Source organism: Phalacrocorax aristotelis, chromosome 21 (assembly GCF_949628215.1).
Source record: "Phalacrocorax aristotelis chromosome 21, bGulAri2.1, whole genome shotgun sequence".
NCBI lineage: Eukaryota > Metazoa > Chordata > Aves > Suliformes > Phalacrocoracidae > Phalacrocorax > Phalacrocorax aristotelis.
The window spans coordinates 5,362,185-5,380,970 of record NC_134296.1 but is presented as its reverse complement, the minus strand read 5'-3'; the positions used below and the strand labels follow the sequence as shown (position 1 = coordinate 5,380,970).

At 52.1% G+C, this 18,786-nt stretch overlaps 1 protein-coding gene across 16 annotated transcripts in view; it reads right to left on the bottom strand.

Annotated features, from left to right (window-relative positions):
• Nucleotides 1-18,786, bottom strand: part of NFASC (neurofascin) — an 80,119-nt gene that overhangs the window by 42,752 nt on the left and 18,581 nt on the right. For 6 of the 16 annotated variants that reach the window (XM_075115539.1, XM_075115545.1, XM_075115546.1 and 3 more), the window contains exons 2-15: nt 17,343-17,518; nt 14,376-14,393; nt 13,225-13,330; nt 12,858-13,054; nt 12,378-12,500; nt 11,999-12,169; nt 8,886-8,936; nt 3,739-3,850; nt 2,885-3,069; nt 2,351-2,482; nt 1,894-2,037; nt 1,384-1,495; nt 1,119-1,285; nt 402-549 (exon numbers count right to left, since the gene is read on the bottom strand). In XM_075115539.1, coding sequence (XP_074971640.1) covers nt 402-549; nt 1,119-1,285; nt 1,384-1,495; nt 1,894-2,037; nt 2,351-2,482; nt 2,885-3,069; nt 3,739-3,850; nt 8,886-8,936; nt 11,999-12,169; nt 12,378-12,500; nt 12,858-13,054; nt 13,225-13,330; nt 14,376-14,393; nt 17,343-17,436 — 1,760 coding nt within the window. In that variant the 5' untranslated portion in view covers nt 17,437-17,518. The remainder of the gene's footprint in view (nt 1-401; nt 550-1,118; nt 1,286-1,383; nt 1,496-1,893; nt 2,038-2,350; nt 2,483-2,884; nt 3,070-3,738; nt 3,851-8,885; nt 8,937-11,998; nt 12,170-12,377; nt 12,501-12,857; nt 13,055-13,224; nt 13,331-14,375; nt 14,394-17,342; nt 17,519-18,786) is intronic. The other 10 variants (XM_075115540.1, XM_075115547.1, XM_075115548.1 and 7 more) reach the window with 3 other exon arrangements.

Here is an 18,786-nt window from a genome sequence, read left to right as displayed (position 1 = left end):
AATCACGCTTTTAGGAAAATGGTCTGACCTCTGTGACTGGCTCATGTCCCATGATCAGATCTCACTTCATGAGAAAGAAGTCAGCTATGGAAAGGGAATTACAACTGTACCACTCAGAGGAAATCAACATTAATTTTGAAGTAGCTTGTTATTAACCCACCCATTTGATCCAGATGTCCTAAAATATCTGTAAATAAAACCTAGTTGAAGTCTGACAATGCAATTTTAATTGCTAGGCAGTGTCTGTTGGAAGGAGCTAGAAACAAAGTACCAAGAACAGCAGATGTTGACTAGATGGGAACGTGATGGTTGTCCATGTTATCCCTGGTGTCTCCTGAAACATTCTATAAAATGCCTGACAATCCTGGGAGAGAAGAGCCACAAAACTGTTAAAGACAGACCTGTTTCCCATGTACAGGGGTGCATCATCTTTCAGCCAGGTGACTGTGAGTTTCAGCGTTGGGTCGTGCTTGATACGGCAGTGGAGGCGAGGCATGGAGCCCCTCTTCACCACCTGATCTTCTGGTCCTCTCACAATCCTGGTTGGGTCTGCACAAGGTCAGAAAGCAAGCGTTAGGCACCAAACTGCTGGGTCTTCGCTCAGGAACGCCGTGAAGAGCGGTGTTGCTTGGAAAGGAGAAGCATGCGCATCACGCATTTGTCCAGCTTGTTATAGCGAACTGTCTCCGATACAAATGCTTGCAAATAAATTAACAGGCCATAAACTCATAACAACCCTTTTAAAAAAATACCCAGTTTTCTGGGTCAGCTCTCAGTTTTGCTGAACAGGGAAAGCCCAGGTAGAAACTTGATTCAGAAGATGTTTTATTACCATCAGTTAACCCTGATGCACCTTTGTATTTCTTTTTGCATGATTTATGGCATCTCACAGCTCACTACCCACACCATGCCTTTCTACAGCTTCAGTATATCCACAGCCCTGGGGGATTTTCCGACATTATAAGGGAATCTCTACCATTTTCTGGCTTCCAGCTCCAAATTACGTAGCGCCTGTCCTGCTGACAGACTGCTGGAGCACACAACCAGCCCCTCGCTGAACCTAAGTTGTTATTTCTGCTGCAAGTTTCGGAAGACCCAAGAGCCCTTTGTGCCCCTACCTTTGACCTCCAGGCGAACCTGGGCCTCAGCTTTACCCAGGATGTTGGTAGCAACACAAGTGTAGATGCCCTGGTCCTCCTTCCGAGCCATGTTCATCTCCAAGCTCCCGTTCTCATGTGCCTTGTAGTTTCCTCCGTCCAGTGTGTTCCCCTGGCCATTCTTAAACCTCACAACACCACAAAGTGCTATTGTAAGGGAAGAAAGAGGAGGAAACCTCCCCTTCCCACCCCTCTGGACTGGCTGGGGATGCGCTGCAGCTCTTACCATCTCAGGGTGGGGATCGGCGAGCCAAAGAAGGGGCAGTCGAGTCGGGTCCTGTTGTTTTGAATCACCTTGATCAGCTGATTGCGGGGGGCCAGTATCCGTGGAGGCACATCTGCAAACAGCAAAAATCACAGCCTTTGAGAAAGAAAAGAAACCACTTTCCAGACTGCTGCTCCCGTTCCAGTCTTTTCATCCACCCTCCCTTCTCCTTAGCTCACTCTTCCTTGTCGGCACTTTCAAGACTCAGTAGAGGTTCTCCATTCCCTCTCATCGATCCTTCCCTTTCTAGCCTCGCTACATGAATCAGCTCACATCTTAGTGCCAACAGGACTTGCTCAGCCTTGCCCGGCTTTGCAGGCCCATGGCAACGGCTGCTCCAAAGCTTGGTTGCAGAGGTCATGTACCTTTGTGCATTAACCTCGGAGGAGCTAACAACAAAGAGGCAAGCAAATAGAGAACTCTCGCAGGGAAAGTTTGAGGATAAGGTGTTTATCTTCCCTAAGTACTTACCCAGGACACTGACAAAGGCATTGGCGAGAAGGTAGCCGTGCTCGTTGGAGGCGTTGCATTGGTACACAGCACTGCTGCCGATCTGCGTGTCTCGAAATACAATGGTGTCTCCAGACACCTCTCGGCTCGGGTTGGGGGGAGAAGCTTCAAAACAGAGAGGACTCTTCAAATTAAATTTTACATTAAAATTCACAAGACTCTCAATATCATTACACATCTTTCCATCTCAGCCCAGATAAAACCAGACGATGGTGCATGACCTCCCCAGCCTACAAAGACACGGTTCAACTGGCCTTGTCTCAGACAAGCAGGTGGTTTATGTGCTGCGATGCCGGAGCCCACGCACACCGCTCAGTGGGGTGCCTGGCACCCCGACAGCAGCTCTGGCTCTCACGGTCAGCCACGAGATCCTTGGCTAGGTTTTTTCTAAAGGAGGTACAGATACTTCCTTGCTCACCTTCTATGGGCTCGCCGTTCACCAGCCACTGTATCGCAGGCTTGGGGTTGCCATTGGCTCGACACACCAGCCTGCCATCCTCGCCAGGGGCCAGAATGAGGTTCTGGGGTTCGTCCAACCAGTATGGAGCAGCTTTAAAATACACCGATGCACCAGTTATAAACACAGCAGTACTACCTTGTCCAAAATCCCCTCCCTGCCTGCACCCCGCTGAACTCTGTCCTCTCACGTGGGCTTTCTCGGGTGAGGTGAGAGCGGAAAGTCCTCTTCCCCCCTCTCTGGCCGTGATCCTCCTGCCTTGCACAAAACCGCAACCATTTATATCATGGAAGCTCTGCTGAGTTACACCAGCTGAGCTCACATCTCACACTGCTTTTATGTCAGTTTGGACAAGAAGCAAGTACGGCTGGATACAGCATGGAGACAGCCCCCGCAGAAAGCCCCTTGCAACGAATCAGAGCATCCCCTCCCATGCACATCCCCATGGCTTCTGGTTGCGAAGGTAAAGAAGATGGCAAGGTAAAGATGACGTACCCTTCACTCTCACCGAGATCGTGTGGCGGATGCTGCCCATCTTGTTTGATGCCAAGCAGAAATACTCCCCAGAGTCTTCCTCAGAGACGTTGGAGATACGAAGAGCCTTGTTAAAGTTTTCCAGCTTGGTTTTGCCTGCTGGGAGCTCTCCTCCTTTCTTGTACCACATGATGTCTGGTGCTGGTCTAAGGAGAGGGGAGGAGATAAATGCTTTTGCAAGGCAAGAAAATTACTCCTAGGAAAACAGTTGATAATCCTGCACTCGGAACCACTCGCACCCAGAGGGAAGGACTGATCCAACTGCTGGGATCTGCTGATCCACCCTCCTTCCTACCACTGCTCCTAAACCGGGACCCCGAGCATCAGCGGCTGCTCAGGAGCAGGGTCCATCTCACGCCTCGTGCCTGGGGATGCAGAGCGCTGGTCTGGCAGCACGTGCAGGCAGCACAGCCCAGGAGTGCTGCCAACGTCCGACCCCAGGACGCTTCTGGAGGCACATGGGCCACAAATGTCCTCACCTGTAGTTTATACAGGGTGGTGAGGAGCACTCAGGAGATTTGCGAATAGCTGCAAGGACAAACCAGTGGGGAATTATCCTTGGACAGCAAGTATCTGAAGACACCTGCTTCTCTGAACAGTGCTGCAAAACCCAGCCCTCCTGTTCGCTCCATGCTCATATGCTTCAAGTAGGTTATGAGAGTGTCGTTACTAGCAGTTAAAAGGAAGGGAACGATCCCTTTTCCTAGCCCGAGGTATTTCCACTGGGGATTCAGCATCTTGGTCCCAGCCCAGCCCACCGGGGCCACCTGGGGACCACCCCCTCCCCACCTCCGCCAGCGGGAAGCGGTACGTACACTCCTGAAGCAATGCACTCCAGCAAGAGGTCCACCCCTCTGAGCACCATCTGGCTGCTGGAGGTCCCGTAGGGATACATGAAGCTGGGAGTTGTTTCCGTAATCCCTCGGGCTGAAATCAGCAGGAGAGAAAAAACAAAACAAAACAAAACAAAAACAAAGTGCTTTTAAACTTTCCTTTTTTCCTTTGCTGCAGCGACAGGGAGGGCACAACACAGGGCCAGAAATACCTGGTGGTTTTGGGGGGATGCTGTCAAGTTCCCGGCCAAGCCTGGGATACTGAACTCACTCAGAAATGTACCTGGAAAGTAGAGATGGGCTCTACTTTTAACTTTTTAAAGTAAAAAATAAAAGGGTAGAGAGAGGATGCGTGGCAGGCAGGGAGGTAAAGAAGCAGCAGAGGATGGGCAGAAGGAGCTGAGCTGCAGGGATGGTGCATCAGGAAAGTCCCCGCACCATCCGCTCCCGCCGGGGCAGCGCCTTTCCTGCCCACCCCCACCTCTAGCACAAAGAAATGGGCTGAAATCGGATGAGACTTGGAAATATTGATGGACAGAACATGTAATGAGGGACAAAAGGAACAAATGGGCACAGGAAGGGTTTACTCAGACAACTGAGCTGCTTTGCCACAGAGATCTCCGAAATACGGAGGCTCCCGGCGCTCTCTGGGGCTCCAGCAGCACCAAGGCAGTTTCCCACCCTTACTAGGAGCTGCAGGGCCTGGAAAACAGTGTCCTTTGGAAAAGAACAACTTAGCGACCAAAATAACAAATTTCAGGACTGGGCAGGAAAATTTAACAGGAGAAAACCAGGGGAAGACACAAGACAACTGTCTACAGATACACACAGCGAAGGTCTCTTGGTGGGTGGAGAAATCATTATTAATGGAATAAATTCCATTAATAAGTGGAATTATTAAACTAGATCTAGATCAGTGAGGACAAAACAGGATGAGATGGGCTTGAAAGCAGCAGTAGCAGAGACGGAGGTTATGAGATTAGGAAAGGGGACAGAATGGCCAGGGTTGGCACAGGGTCACTACAAATACTGAGGCGATCCGTGGGGAGAGCCCACCCCGGTGCAGGAGCGGGATCCCGGGGTGGAGCGCAAGCCCCCTCCTGCTGCCCCAAAAGTTTAGTTCGCCCAGTGCGCAGGAGGTAGCCAGGCATGCCCAGCACCACAGGGCTTTTGGGGATGCCCATGTCTGTTTGGGAGACCTCCGGCTGAGCTCTGGTAGGGGAAAAGGGCTGGGAAGAAGGAGGGGAGAGAGGAGAGGGGCTGTTCATGGAGCTCCCGTCAGCCTGCCTTAGGGAAAGCCTGGGACCAGGCTTACAAGGGAATACAAAAACAACCCCAGGAGTTAAACCGTGCTTTTGAAACGACTCCACATCTGCCGGAGCGCGGCCACACGCACATATCCCACCGCTCCCACGCACCCACGGGTTACTGGTCCGCATGTGCCCATCAGCGGGTTAGTCAATTATTTGATTAATGGATTACCAGGGCAGGCAAATCTTGACCTTATCCTGAAGGGCCAGTTCTCTGGGCAGGCACACGCTGCTGTTCGCTTGCCTGCTTCTGGAGAGGATCTCCTTCCTGGTTAAAACCAGCCAGCCCATGCCGGGGCTCTGTGGGGGGATGCCAGAGCCAGCGCCTGGGTTTAAAGCCAGTATTTATCAAGAGCTCCCATACCTCCGGCCAGACTCGTGAACTTCTCTCTTCTCATGTCATTAGGAGAGTGGGATATTATTTTATAAGCCAATATCAGCTCTCATTAGCCAACAGTCTGCAGCCTGTCTGAACAGGCTGTACGTTTCACTCCCACAATGAACCCATTTGCTCAGGAGCCTGGGACATAACTAGAAGAGATAAGCAGCAGTGCAAGCCAAATTTTACAAGCCATATATTAATGATGAAAATTAAAAATAAGGGAGATAAATTAGTATCCTGTCCACTTGTTTAATAAACCTAACAACAACACTGCAAAACAACTCCAAAGCAATACTTATCAGCTAAATAAGCTTTTTGCCTTAGTACAGCACTACTAATAAATATTTTGCTATTTATAATAGGGATCGGCCAGAAGTTCTCTCAGGCAGAGGTACCGTTCCAGCTCTGACCTTGCGGTGGCTACAGCTGGAAGCTGTCAGACAAATAGCAACGTCTCACTCATCTGTTTGGATGGAAGAGAACTGGAAAAATTAATCCCACAGCTATTTATTTCTGCTCAAAAATAGACTCTGCTTCCAATATATTGCTGCTGTTGTCCCCACCTCTATGAAATTGGACCCGTTCAGCTGTGAGCAGGATATCCCAGAAACGGCAGCTTCTCACCCCGGAGCAGCCGAGTGCCCCTTCCCCATAGTCCTGACCTGACGGCATTTAAAAATTGTACATCAAATTGCATTTCTACTTGGAGGCGATAATAGGAATATGCACATCCAGACACATCCCATCTGTCCGCCTCCTGTGCAGCTAGCCAGCTTTAAAACATCCTGCAGGTTTGCCAAAATAAAATAAAAAAAAGAAAGAAGGACAAAACAGACTTTCATTTCCATTTAAAAAAAAAAAAAAAAGTGAGAAACTTCTGTTAAAATATTCAATTAATCCTTTTAGATCATTTTTCCTTCATAACTGCAGATGGTTTGCCCAGGCAATTAAGCTTTGCAGCAAGGAAATCGTTGCACCCGCTATGAGCCGTGGGGAGAAGGGCTTGGTTGTACCTCCCACGATTAGCCTGGCTCTCGAGCGCAGTTGGAGACAAGCGCCCCACAAAGCGCTCCTGCCCCACGTCCACGCCAGCGGGTCCCATGTCCCCGGGGCGAGCTCGGACACGTCCAGCGCAGACCGGCAGGGATGGGGACTCGCAGCCCGTCCCCTCGAGCTTCCCTGCAAGCTCCGCAGAACCCTCTGCCAGCTGGCTCTGGAGCTGAGCCCGTGCCACAGGGACCAGCGCCCCAAGCCTCCCAAACACCTAAAATACTTGGGACACTAAAGCCCCTCCTCCCACTCCCCTGCCCTAAGACTCCTTGCTTTGCTGCAGCTGGTTCCCGTGGCCAGACAGGTCATTCCAGGGAGAAACACGGGGTTAGCACAAAGAAAAAGGGGCCAAAGGTAAGGTTTTTTTTTTTTTTTTACCAGTTCATTAAATATTAAGAAATTATTGGTTTGGAGCTCAGATTCACACTGGGGCGTGAATGGGTGATTTGAACCCACTGGATGCATAAAATGTTCCAGGAGACATTAAGTGCAAATAATCCATGTTGTGCAAAGAGCAGGCGGTTCATCCTGTGCAGCTCTGACTAGGAATCTGGAGAAATCTATGACACCCTGCAGATAAGATCTCATTTTCCTAACCAAGTGACTATTAAGCATCCCTTTTCCCTGAACAAAGCCATGCAGCGGGAGATCAAGCAGCCCGTGACCACCACAGTGACTTTCCCTCCTGATCCCGATCCCCGAGGGCTGCGCACACAGAAACGGTGCCCAGCCTGTGTGAAGGCATTCTCTTTGAAATGCAAACACCATTTATGCTGCTGAGGTGCAAGATATATTTACAGGAGAGCTCACCACTGGATTTCTCTTTGGTCCCTGGCCCTGTTTGCCTGCGAGGGAGGCATCTCCTCCCGCTCGCCTCTACCTGAGGCGTGATGCAGTTTATGCAGTTCCCATGAAAGCTAATTTTGCTGGCAATCCCCTTTCACAGCCATTTCTACAGAATTCCATTTTCTGATTCACTTTTCAGACTACGCCCAGCCCATTTGCTGCCCTCAGCATTTCCTCCCAGGCTGGTTCTTCTGCTGAGCCTTCCCCAGCTCTCCAGCATCCTCAGAAATCTCCCGCTCCTGGCTGCCAGTGAGATGCCAACATGCCGGTTCCCTCGGCGGGGAAGGGATGCCTGGGCTGCCTGCTGGCACGAGAGGGCTCTCGCTGGGGACACCGAACCCCGTGCCCTCGCCTGGCACATGCTCCCCTTCTTACACTCCAATTCTCTCTGCTCTTAGCTGGCAAAAGCACCCCTTGTCCCCAAAAATCTCCATGGAAGAAGCAAATGTGCCCTGGGTTGTGCAAGGCACAAAGCAAGCCGTGGCTCCGGGTGGGAAGCTGAGCGGGATTTCGCTGTAGGGCACAGCTGGGGACCAGCGCGGGGCATCGCAGGGGCCGCCCCCACCCCGCTGCCACACAACCCCGGCCCCCGTAAGCAGCAAGAGGGGCAAGGGCAAATCCTGCCCGCGACAGCACCTGGCCTCGGGGCAGTCAGACTCCGTGGTGGTCTTCGGTGAGGCGTTTGCATTCCTGGTAGTGCCTGCGCTCTTCAGCATCGCCTGCAAACAGCCCCATCTCCCCGCTCCCCTACAAACCCCCGCTGCTGCCCATCTCTGCCCGCATTACCCCATCATGTCCGTGCCACTTCCAATCTACTCTCAGGGCAGCAATCGCACCCCGGGGAGCCCCGGAGTTTTGTGTCTGAAGCATAATCTATGAGCTTGGGACGAGCTGCTCCCAGCACAAGCAGGGTCTGGAGGTAATCTCCCTGCCCAGACAAAGGGCAAGAGCCTCGCAAAAGCATCCAACACATGTACAGCCTCACCACAGAGAAAGCAAGCACCCAGCTTTTGAACCAAACGCTCCCTTTTCTTTTTTCCCCTTCTTTTCTCCCCCCAGTCACTGCCTGGGTTTAGCCGCAAATACAATACATGCTCTTTCTGAAGACAGAGGGAAGAGGGACGGTGGGTCTTGGCTTTAAATCATGAGCCTTTGCTGAGGACAAGGCACCTCTTCAGCAAGCTGGGCTCTCTCAGCCACGCGGACTTTTTCACATGGGCCAGATCCTATTAATCCAAATGCCTCTCAAGCTGAGCTCTCCATATCCACTTAATTAGCTTAAACCTCAATAATTTCAAATTGTGAAAACTTTGAGGGGGATTTTGTCGCTGTTCGGCTCTTTCATCACAGCCGGTTTCGCCAAGCCGAGGCTCTAACCCCCGAGCGGGGACGGGGGCACACACAGGGGTGCGTGGGCACGGGCGAAGGGCAGACGATGCTGCCACCGCGGCCGCTCGCTGCCCGGTTAGCGCGGGAGATAAGTCGGGTTAGGCACAAGGGGGTTAAATCATGAAGGTCTCCAGAAGCCAGCGTTGACTCACCACTGTACATGTCAGTGTGATTTCGTAAAGACGTTTCGTTATGGGGTTTCTCTGCAATAAACAAAAGACCGTGAGCGTACCGAGTGCCACACAGCGGGCGGGGGGACAGGCGGTGCGGGGGGACAGAAAACAAAATAACTTCCCGAAACACAAGAACAATGCGGGCGGGTGACAGCAGGGGTACAAAAGCACTCTGAGCACAGCTGCCTTCCAGGACAAACAACATAACACAGCAATAGAAGAGAGGAAAAGAGGGCTGTTTTCCTCCTGCGGGATGGGGAGACAAATAGATGTATGAAAATTGTATCATAAACATTTCCTTGAAGTGTTTTTCTTTTCGGTATAAAGACAGTTGTATCTTTGGGGAAAAAAAAAAAAAAAAAGATTCAGTTCAGTTAGGAGAAGAAAAATGCTTTTTCTCTCAGTTTCTTAACTATGAGGGAAACATATTCTGGCTACTTTTTCCCAGCATAAAGCATAGGTTGGACACAGCTAGGCAGCAGCGTAACGATGCAGAAAGGCATGGTGAAGATGAATAAATAAAAATAATAATAATAATTAGGCTCTAAAAGCATAATCTGCTGTAAAATCCCATTTAATGACAAGGTAATTAAAGTAGATTTTGTTAAATGCAAAACACCACCGCTTCAATAACACACTGCTCTCGTTTATTGGCAACTACCGCCAGCCATCACCTCTGCTTGAAGAAGAAAGTAATTTAGACGTGGCACTTTGGGGCATGGTTTAGGGGACATGGTCGTGTTGGGTTGACGGTTGGACTTGATGATTCTAGAGGTCTTTTCCAACCTTAATGATTCTGTGATTCTTTGGTTGGCTAATTGCCACGGCGCCCTGCGAGGAGGCGGGGGATGCACCATCCTGGCCCGCGGCTGCTGGAGGATCTGCCCTCCTCAGCTCACACCGTTACCCGAAACACTGTTCTGGCGTGTGAGAACACCCTGGTTTCCACCGTGATGTGGCACAGCCGTGTTACGCTATCATCTGCCCGGCAGGAGATGTGAGAGGCGACGCTGGCCACCATACAGTTGTTGCCCTGAGCCTTAAGCCATCAGCCACACACCGCGTCTCTGCGCGAGGCGGTTAAAGAGCCCAGCAGATGCCCAAGAGCTACGTGAACCTGGATATGCCAGAGAAATTCTCTGCAGGGAAAGGCACGGGTGTATCGCTCCCCCAAGCCTTTGCATTTTTCTCTCCTTGCATCCAAGGGCATGGCAATCCCATGCAATGATTTTTCAGCAGCTGGTGAACTTTTTTTAAGGACAGCCAGTGCTCATGGCTTAAGGCTGAGATGATTGAAAAGCCTGAGGGAAATACAAGCTCGCCTCCTTCGAACACTGTACATATAAAGAATGTTTTGTATCATAACAGAAGAGAAATTAGAGCCTCAGTTCTTTAAATTATAGGGGCCTCTGGGGAGCTCATGGGGTGGCATTTGCATCTGATAATACAGCAGATGTTTCCAAAGGAAAACTTAAAGGGAGGGTCCAGTAAAATTGGAAGGCAATTCTGCAGAGCCTGGGAGCAAAACGCTGTGGTGGCATCTGAGTGTAGCAGGAGGGGGAGCTTGTATCCGTCTGCACAGAAGCCTTCCAGGATTTCTTCCACATTTTTTCTACAGCTCGACAAATATGTCAGACTAAGCCTTTGGAGGCTCAAAGGACCACAGATCTTTGTTTGCCAGAATTTCTCCAGCTCACACTAATTTAGGACTCAGTCCTAAATGGCATTGTTTTGCCAGCTCTGTAAACCAATAAATAATGTTCAGAATGAATTACCTACACACATTCCTCACCATTAGCAAAGAGCCTGTTTATCACATTTATGTTGCTGATTCTCCACTCGTGCTCTGCACAGAGGAGAAGCTGCTACGATAAAAGTGCAAAACACTCCAGGGTCCATTTGCTTCTCACAACACTTTTAGGTCACTGGTATCGGAACACTTTTATAGAGTTACTTCTATTTTAAGATGCTGCGAGACCAGATTAAGCTCCTAACGCTGGGATTCAGGAGCGCCTTGTGCCTGCTTTGGACAAGAGCCTGCTCCCCAAAACACAGCCTTGTGTCTGCCAGCACACCCTACCCCTTCCTCCCAGTCTCACCTTACTGGGAGTGGGAGGTGGCTGCTGTCTGATGGCTGGGGCCCATAAATGCCATTTCTGTGTCAGCCGCCGATTGTGCCGATGCTCTGTACACACGCCCTAAGAGAGAGCCCACGCTCTGCGGGAACTGCATCGACTCAAAAGCTTCGTGTCCTGCAGTGCTCGGCACATGTCCCCTCTGCCAGCGGCCCCCCAGCCAGCTGGCACCAAGCACGTTAACATCAGGAACTCGCCTTCCTTCAAGCAGTCTCGTTTCTAGAGAAGAGGCTGCTGGTGGCTGGACCTGCCCTTGAAGGGCTCTTCACCTGCCTGGAGGGAGCCACACGTGTGCTCCTCCCGTCCCCCCCAAGGCGATGCTCCGCACCAAGGTGAAGCTGAGATCTCTGGCCATCCTGAGCGTGTCCCACATGCACACGCTCGGACCCCAAAGGCTCAAGCCCTCCTCTCAGCACGTCCCAGAGCCACGGAGCTAAACGGCAGCTCCTGGTCAGTAGGTAAATCCTGAGCTGTGCGAGGCTGCCACATGCTCAGGCCCCCTGTGCAGCACCAGCACAGCCGGGGCTTCCCCGTAAACCTAAGCCTGGATCAAACCAAGGCTATTCCCAGCTTTCCAAACTAGGGGAAGATCACCTCATACTATACATTTCCCTAAAGATGGGAGGAATGCCCCATTTGTGTTGAAATACCTTCCAATTTATCCCAGACATGCAGGTGTAGCAATACCTGCACCAAGCTACCGCTGCAGCCCTCAACCCGTGAAGCTGCAAAGCTGTGAGATGCTGGAGGGAAACCAGCCACCCCTCCCAGCCAGGTTAGCCGTCCGAGGACTGTCATTCCTTATCCAAACAGGTTCCTGTACTACCCTAAACAAAAATGAAGGAAGCCCTGGTAGGTCTCAGTGCTGTCAAGAACAGAAACAAGGTGCCTGGAAGGAAAACCCTGCCCGAGGGAGGCCGGGGAAGACCCATCCTGAGCGATCACTGTGACACTTACTGGTTTTCACCTTGAGGGTGTAGGGGTTTTTCTGCTGAATGGTGTGGGTGAAGTGGAAGCGTGCGTTGCAGCTGTAGTCGGTCTGGGCATCCTGCAGCATGACGTTGGAGAAGTACAGGTCGCCGTTCTGGCCCTGGGAGACGCGCTTGTCCTGATGGATGGGCTCCATGGCTGCAGGGGAGAGCAGGCGTTCAGAGCAACTCTGATCTTCCCGCGGGCGGCCGCGCAAGGGAGAAACCCTGACCCAGGCCACGCATGGCTGCCTGAAGCTCTGAACTAGCAGTTATGATCCTAAATATCATTATTTTAAATAAACACTGCAGGTGATGGAAAGGCTGCCCACAGGGTTCAAGGTGGGAAGGGGGTTCCCCCCACTTACAGCTGCTCATCCAGAAGATGACGGGAGAAGGCAGGCCAGGCGGCGGGTTGCACTGCAGACTGAGCGGAGCACCTTCATCCACCTCTATCACATCCACCTTCTCCTTGGGCCACAGGGGAGACTCTGCCATAAGAAGTAAAGACGCTGCATGAGGAAGGCAGGGTAGTAAGTCTGCAGATCCCTTCCCTCTGGACCTGGCCTGGTTTCGATGCAGCGGCCTCAATGCAAACTTCATTTCTATGTGTGCAAGATTCCCTTAAATCTATACTGAGTATTTCCCTGTTACATACAGCCATAACCCCATGCCTTCATCTCGGTCCTGTGGCTGACACATCCCAACACAGGTAACAGATGAAGCAGGCTGAGATGGTTGATCACTGGATATTCTCCATGCCTCTTCTACAAAATCTCATAAGAGGCAAGTAGTCCCTGCTCCTTCGAGGCTGTGGCTGCTTGCTCTGCGCCACTGCCCTTACTCACTAGAAACCTGGAGGTGGATTTTGCTGGAGAGAGCAGTGCCATAGTCGTTCCGGGCGAAGCACTGGTACTCTCCCTCGTAGTCCTCTGGCCGTCCCCCGCTGTGGAAGTCGATGACCAGCGTCCCCGACCGCCGCCGCATGGACACCTTGGGGTCCTTCGCCACGTTGAAGAACTTCCCGTTCCGCGTCCACGAAAAACTGCAAGAATCGGGGAGAGGTTGGTTTTGTAACCACGGACCATATTTACCCAGCGAGATCCTGTGCTGTGCGAGCCAACAGCGGGATCAGCTGATGGCAAAATGGCACCGCTCGACCGGAGGGATGCTCCTCCAGAGCTTCAGAGTAACGGGGGCCGTAGACGCACTTACGTGGGAACGGGGTTCCCTTTGCCTTCACATTCAATGAAGATGTTATCCCTTGGGTCGACGATGTAGTCCTTCACCGACTGCTTGGTGATTGTGGGGGGCTGAGGCACTGCAAAGCAAATGAGAAGCTGTGAGAAGGGTTGTGCAAAGAGGGTGAGTCCCCTCTCTGGCACCCTGCAGCAGGTCCTGATGGGATTTCAGCATCTTCCCCAGGCTGGACTTGCACTTTGTGGTTTAAAGCCCTTCAGTGCCTGAGGAAATGACCATGAACGTTTGCAGGGGTGTGCTACTCATCACCTCTTGGACCATCAGCAATGTTCAGACTCCCTCTCGGTACCAGGAAGCCACTGTTTCTCACCTGGTATCTTGGTCTCATTAAGGAATTACACAGTCACACCTTCCTGCTACCACAGGTTGTTTGACTCAGGCTGAAAGGCATCCTGGCTGTGCCCCTCAAAGACAGGGGCTGCAGCTGGGACACCGAGCCAGGGAGCCACGGCAAGATGTTTACTTGTACTCCCTGTGCAAGAAAGGCTCGAAACCTCCCAGGTTTACCCCAAAGGAACTCAGCGCTGGTGTTTAGAAGGGCAGGGCTTATGAAAAGGGGCACGAGCCCAGCAGCCAGCGTAGGACCTGGCTCTGGCCCTGAACTCTGAATCGAAGAGCTGAGTCCCATGGCTGTTCTGCAATGAAGCTGCTCAGGTCTGAGGCTGTTTGCTCTCCCCCTGAGAACTAGAGATGCTGCAAACGTGTCAGTACGTGGAGCTGAGCTTGGTACACGCGCTCGTGCAAGGCAGAGGAGCCCGCTCTCCTCTGAGGTGTGGCGTCAGCAATAACAAGCCCCTGCAGAAACAACAGTTGCATCGCGAAGACGGTCTGGGTCCTGCTCCAGGGAAAGCAGCAGCCGAGCCTAAGCACTCCTCCCAAGCTGCTCCAGCACCTCCCGCGTCTCTCCCAGCCAAACCTGGCTGTGGAGAGGTGGCTTGTCCTGCCTCTGGCCAGCCTGGCCACAGAGGTGGGCAACGCAGCCACCGACACCACGTGCCAAGCAGCCGCCACCACCGGCCCCCTGCTCCGTGCGGACCCCTCGGGCCCTGTTTCAGCCATGCAGAGGAGACGGGCACGTACACACAGAGGGCGAGGGGAACACTTACATTCACTCTGAATATTTGCTGTTATTCCCAAGTGCAAGCATAATGAAAAAAAAAGAGAAACGGTTAATTGAAGAACAAACCTATATATGCCACGTACACAAACATGTGTGGTTATTGTAAGGCTTGCAAATACTACACACAAATCATTTTACAATTCAAGCATGTGTTAACCCACCTACTTACTGTCCACGTGGGAGAATCTGCTGCTGAGTGGTCCTGTTAGCTGTCAGCTGCCTCTGCAGCAGGGGTTTTGGGGGGCGAAAAGAAGGCATGGGCATACTTGCATTGATGGCCCCCTGATCCAGCACGTCGCCCACAGAGGTTGGCAACATTCCCTCCTTCCCTATGGCCGGGGTTACCCCGAACCCCCCCCAGTTTCATGCCTCTGAGTCAGAGGTTAATATGTGCCTGATAAACCCTTAAATGGCTTTTTTCATGATGCTCAAACTCAGAGAAAGTACCTATAATATAGGGAGATATATATACACACACACGCTGTCCCCAGGACGGGGCAGGCAGGATTCTATTTGAAGAAGAAAACTTGTGAGGGTTGGGGCAGGGAAAAAGCACCTAGGCAGGCTGAAAGGAAAGAGCAGATAGTGCTGCTCCCCCTGACACAGGGCGAGCGAGGGCTGTTCCCTCTGCTGTGAGGGGACGCTGACACTTTGCCCACGCATCTGCTGTCTCCTGAGCTGCTTCTGCCCTTAAAACATAAGGTGCGGGGAGCAAAACGCTCCCCTGGGGAGATCTCCCACTCCCAAGGTGTGTCAGCAAGGGCAGTCGGGTGCCCACCAGCACCTCGACCCCCCGGGACTGGTGGAGAGTTTTCCAGCACCCTCCTGCCAGCGGGGAGCCGGCCGAGCCCACACCCCAGCACCTGGGGGAAGGAGCTGATCTCGGTGGAGCAGGGAGCACTTTCCCAGCTGGTGTGGTACGTGGGGGATAAGAGCTCATGCACTCGCAGAGCCTGAGATTTGCAGGTTTATCAGCCCCTGCACAAAGCCGGAGCAGCTGGGGCTGTTTACTCACCACCCGGTCAGACCTACAGCCTTTCGAGTGTGGGCGATGCTTTCATTAGCCCAGTCTCACGGACGAGCAGTGGGTAAGAGAGCCCTGATCACCAGGTGGCTTAAACAGGAGCTGAAAGCAAACCCCTGATGGCTCAGAAGGTTGGGATGGAAGTAGGATGAAGCTGATGCTCTGTGTGTCCAAAAGAGCTAAGGGGGGCTGGGAAGGGTCGGCTGGGGGTTCAGGCGTTGCCAGGATCCCTAACCCTCACCTGGGCTGGGAGATGCTCCTCACCCACCTGCTCCTGGCACTGCTGCGCCCATGCACGTTATTTACAAATATCTGTTGTGCAAGGGACCCATTCAGGAAGGGATGAGAAAAGGAAGCTCTCAGATTCCCAGTTTCCCACCAGGGCTGGAGGGGACGATGCTCTCCTGTGGCTCAGTGCTGTGCAGCAGGGAGGGGGCAAGAGAAAAGGTGAGCTTCTGGGAAATGGTGAGCTGCTGCGAGCTGCCTTGAGCATTCTTCCACCAGCTGTCAGCATTTCTCTTACTTTTCTAAGGCCACATTACATTTAAGTAGCAAAATTACTCCTTTCCTGATGCACAGCATAAGAAATAACAGAAGGCAGCTGTTTGCAGACCTATTTGGTTTCCCCCTACTGCAGGGGCCCCTACTTCCATGCTGGCTGCCTGCGTTTCTGGAACATTATAGATGCTAAAAAATCCAGACCTCAAGGAATCACCAAGCTTTGTGTGATAAAATTCCCATTTCTGGGAACAAGAGTGCCCTGCGTGTGTTACAGCGCTGGCTGCAGGGGAACAGATATTTTCAACCACAACCATCTGGAACGGAGCAGAGCAGGGACTTAGACTCGAGTCTGGGACCCTCTCCTCTTCAAGTAACACAAATATTTATTCTCCCCCACATGTCAGAGCTTTCTCATCCTTTCGCTTCTGTTATTTCCAAATTTCAGCCAAAAGCCGTTGCCTCAAATTCTTCCTTCCCATTTTGCTGCCCAGAGTCAGGGACCAGCTGAGGTACCACAGCTACAGCCAGCACACCCAGGACTCCATCACCCACGGGGGGAAAATTTCTCCTATCAAGAGTAACCCTGGCATTTCAGCCTGAATTTATACCCCGGCAAAAAGCTGTGCTTTTTCTACTAGTGCACCATTTGCTGGAGGATTTCTGTGCATTGCACTGTCGGAAGAGATTCCCTGCAGTGACAGGGTGATTATTATTAACAGCCACTACAGGAGGAAGCTGGGACACAAATTATGAAACTGGTTTCCAGAACAGTGGCTGAGCAGCTCTCGGTATGAACCTGTGTCTCAAGTGCATTCAAACAAGTCATGCATCTCCCATGCGCTGGCCTGAAGATGCCCATTCAGCAGAAACATCGGCCCATGCCCCCCTTCCTCCCCGCTCCATATCCCCCAGCTCTTCTGAATAAAACGTAACTCCCATTTTATAATTAACTGAAAAGTCTCAACAGAGAGAGAGACGTTGCTCTGCAGGACCTGCGCGGGTCCCCCGGCCCTCGGGGACGTGGGTGTCAGAGTGTGGCAGCATCTGCCCAAGCAAATGAGCAACGAGCTCACGTCCTCCGCAAAGGAGCATCCTGAATCCTGTTCTGTAACACCAGGAGTCCCGGGATGCTCCACTGAAATCAACAGGCTGAAGGCTTGCCAGGACCTGGTTTCCTCACCAGCTTGGCTCGGATGCTCTGTCCCGTTTTGGTATCAAGTCCTCTGCTCAGCTTTTGAGATACATTGACTAAATCAGAGAGTGATTTAGGTGACTTTCTGGAGGGCATGTGATTTAGAAAAGAAAAATATTCCAACAGAAATGAAAACCTTAGACTGGACCAGGAAAGCCGCCTGGGCCGTGCACATCTTCACCCTACCTCCTCCACCATCTGAGCAGGAGTTTTTAGAGAGATAAACCGTAACTTACAATCCAGAGGGACTTCGATGGTGCTGACGAGGTGATGAAGGTAGAGAGCGAATGCTACTCCTGCGCAGGTGAGGTGGTGTCTTTTCATGACCATTTTGGACGCCGGGGCAGCGTTAGGACCTCAGTTGCGTCCCCCAGGGTGAGCAGACCAGCGGCAAGCGCAGACGGATCCTCAGCTGCAAAACAACACAAACCAGTGGTCACTGAGCGTTTACAGCTCCATTTTTGTCATCTTCCTTTTGGCAACTCTGGAGAGTGTTTCCAATCCAAAAATACTGGAAAAAATAAGGACGGGGGTGTTAATAGTGCCAGAAATAATTTCCAGGCTCTGGTGACCCTGGTACAAGCCCGTGGTCACTGTCCTCCCAACCCCTGGGTGGCTCCGCTGGCAGAAGATCAGCCTTAGGGGGTTATTTGTGTGTTCAAACCCTGGGGAGACCTCTTGGATGGAGGAAGGACCATGCTGTGCGCTGGAACTGGTGGAAAGTTACTCAGAGCAAGTGAATACAAAAGCAGTGAACAGACCCCACAGGATGAAATGAAAAGGATGATTTGCTGCTTTTTTAAAAAAATAAATAATTATTTTATGCACAAGAAATACCGAGCAAACACCCGCTCCCTCCGGCAGGGCACCAGGATGAGCTCTGCCTCCACGTGCAGCCCGCCTATAGCAGGGGGACCAGCTCCAGAGACCCTCTCACGTACCAAAGAGCCGGCACAGCCCTAGCAGGAGTCGGGGCACGGTAGGACCTTTCCCAGCCGGTCTCTAAACGAGCCCGTTTTCCATCCGGGCTCCAGCTGCTTCCCTCCCCAGACGGTCCCTGGTGCCAGATGCGCAGCGCAATGCTGCCGGGCTCCCAGAGGCACCCATCCAAACCTCCTGGGGACTGCCGGGTTATCATTTGCATTTACCATACACATACCTTGTATTTTGCTGTCAATAAACACCTAGACTAAATGCGGATGAAAAAAAGAGTGAGAAGGAGGATAAATTATCCCGCCTGTGCAATAAAAGCCCCCTTAGAAAGGCTGCTGTGGGGCAGAGGTTTATCATGGCTGCGTTACAACTCTCTGTAATAGAGTTACGAAAAGGGCATCAGCCGTGCAGACAGCTCTCTCAGCTAAGGGCAAAAATAAAGCCAGGGCAGCAAACAGTGGAAAATCCCCAGCTTTGCTCCGCGCCGCTCCTCCCTGGCCCTCGCACAGGCTCTCGCCGAGGTGGGATGTCGCCAGGCAGGGGAGCAGCGCAGGGAGGCCATTTGGCAAGCAAGGAGAGCCCGTCTTCATGAAATATAAATAACTGGCTGCAGCTTTGGATGCTGCTACCCCTTCAGCTGTTTCCCAGCCCGATACGAAGCAACTGGGGGAGGGAAGGGGGACCCAGCACAACAGACAAAACCCGGCGAGTGCGGGGCTGCCGGGGGGCTCCGGGTACCGCAGGGAA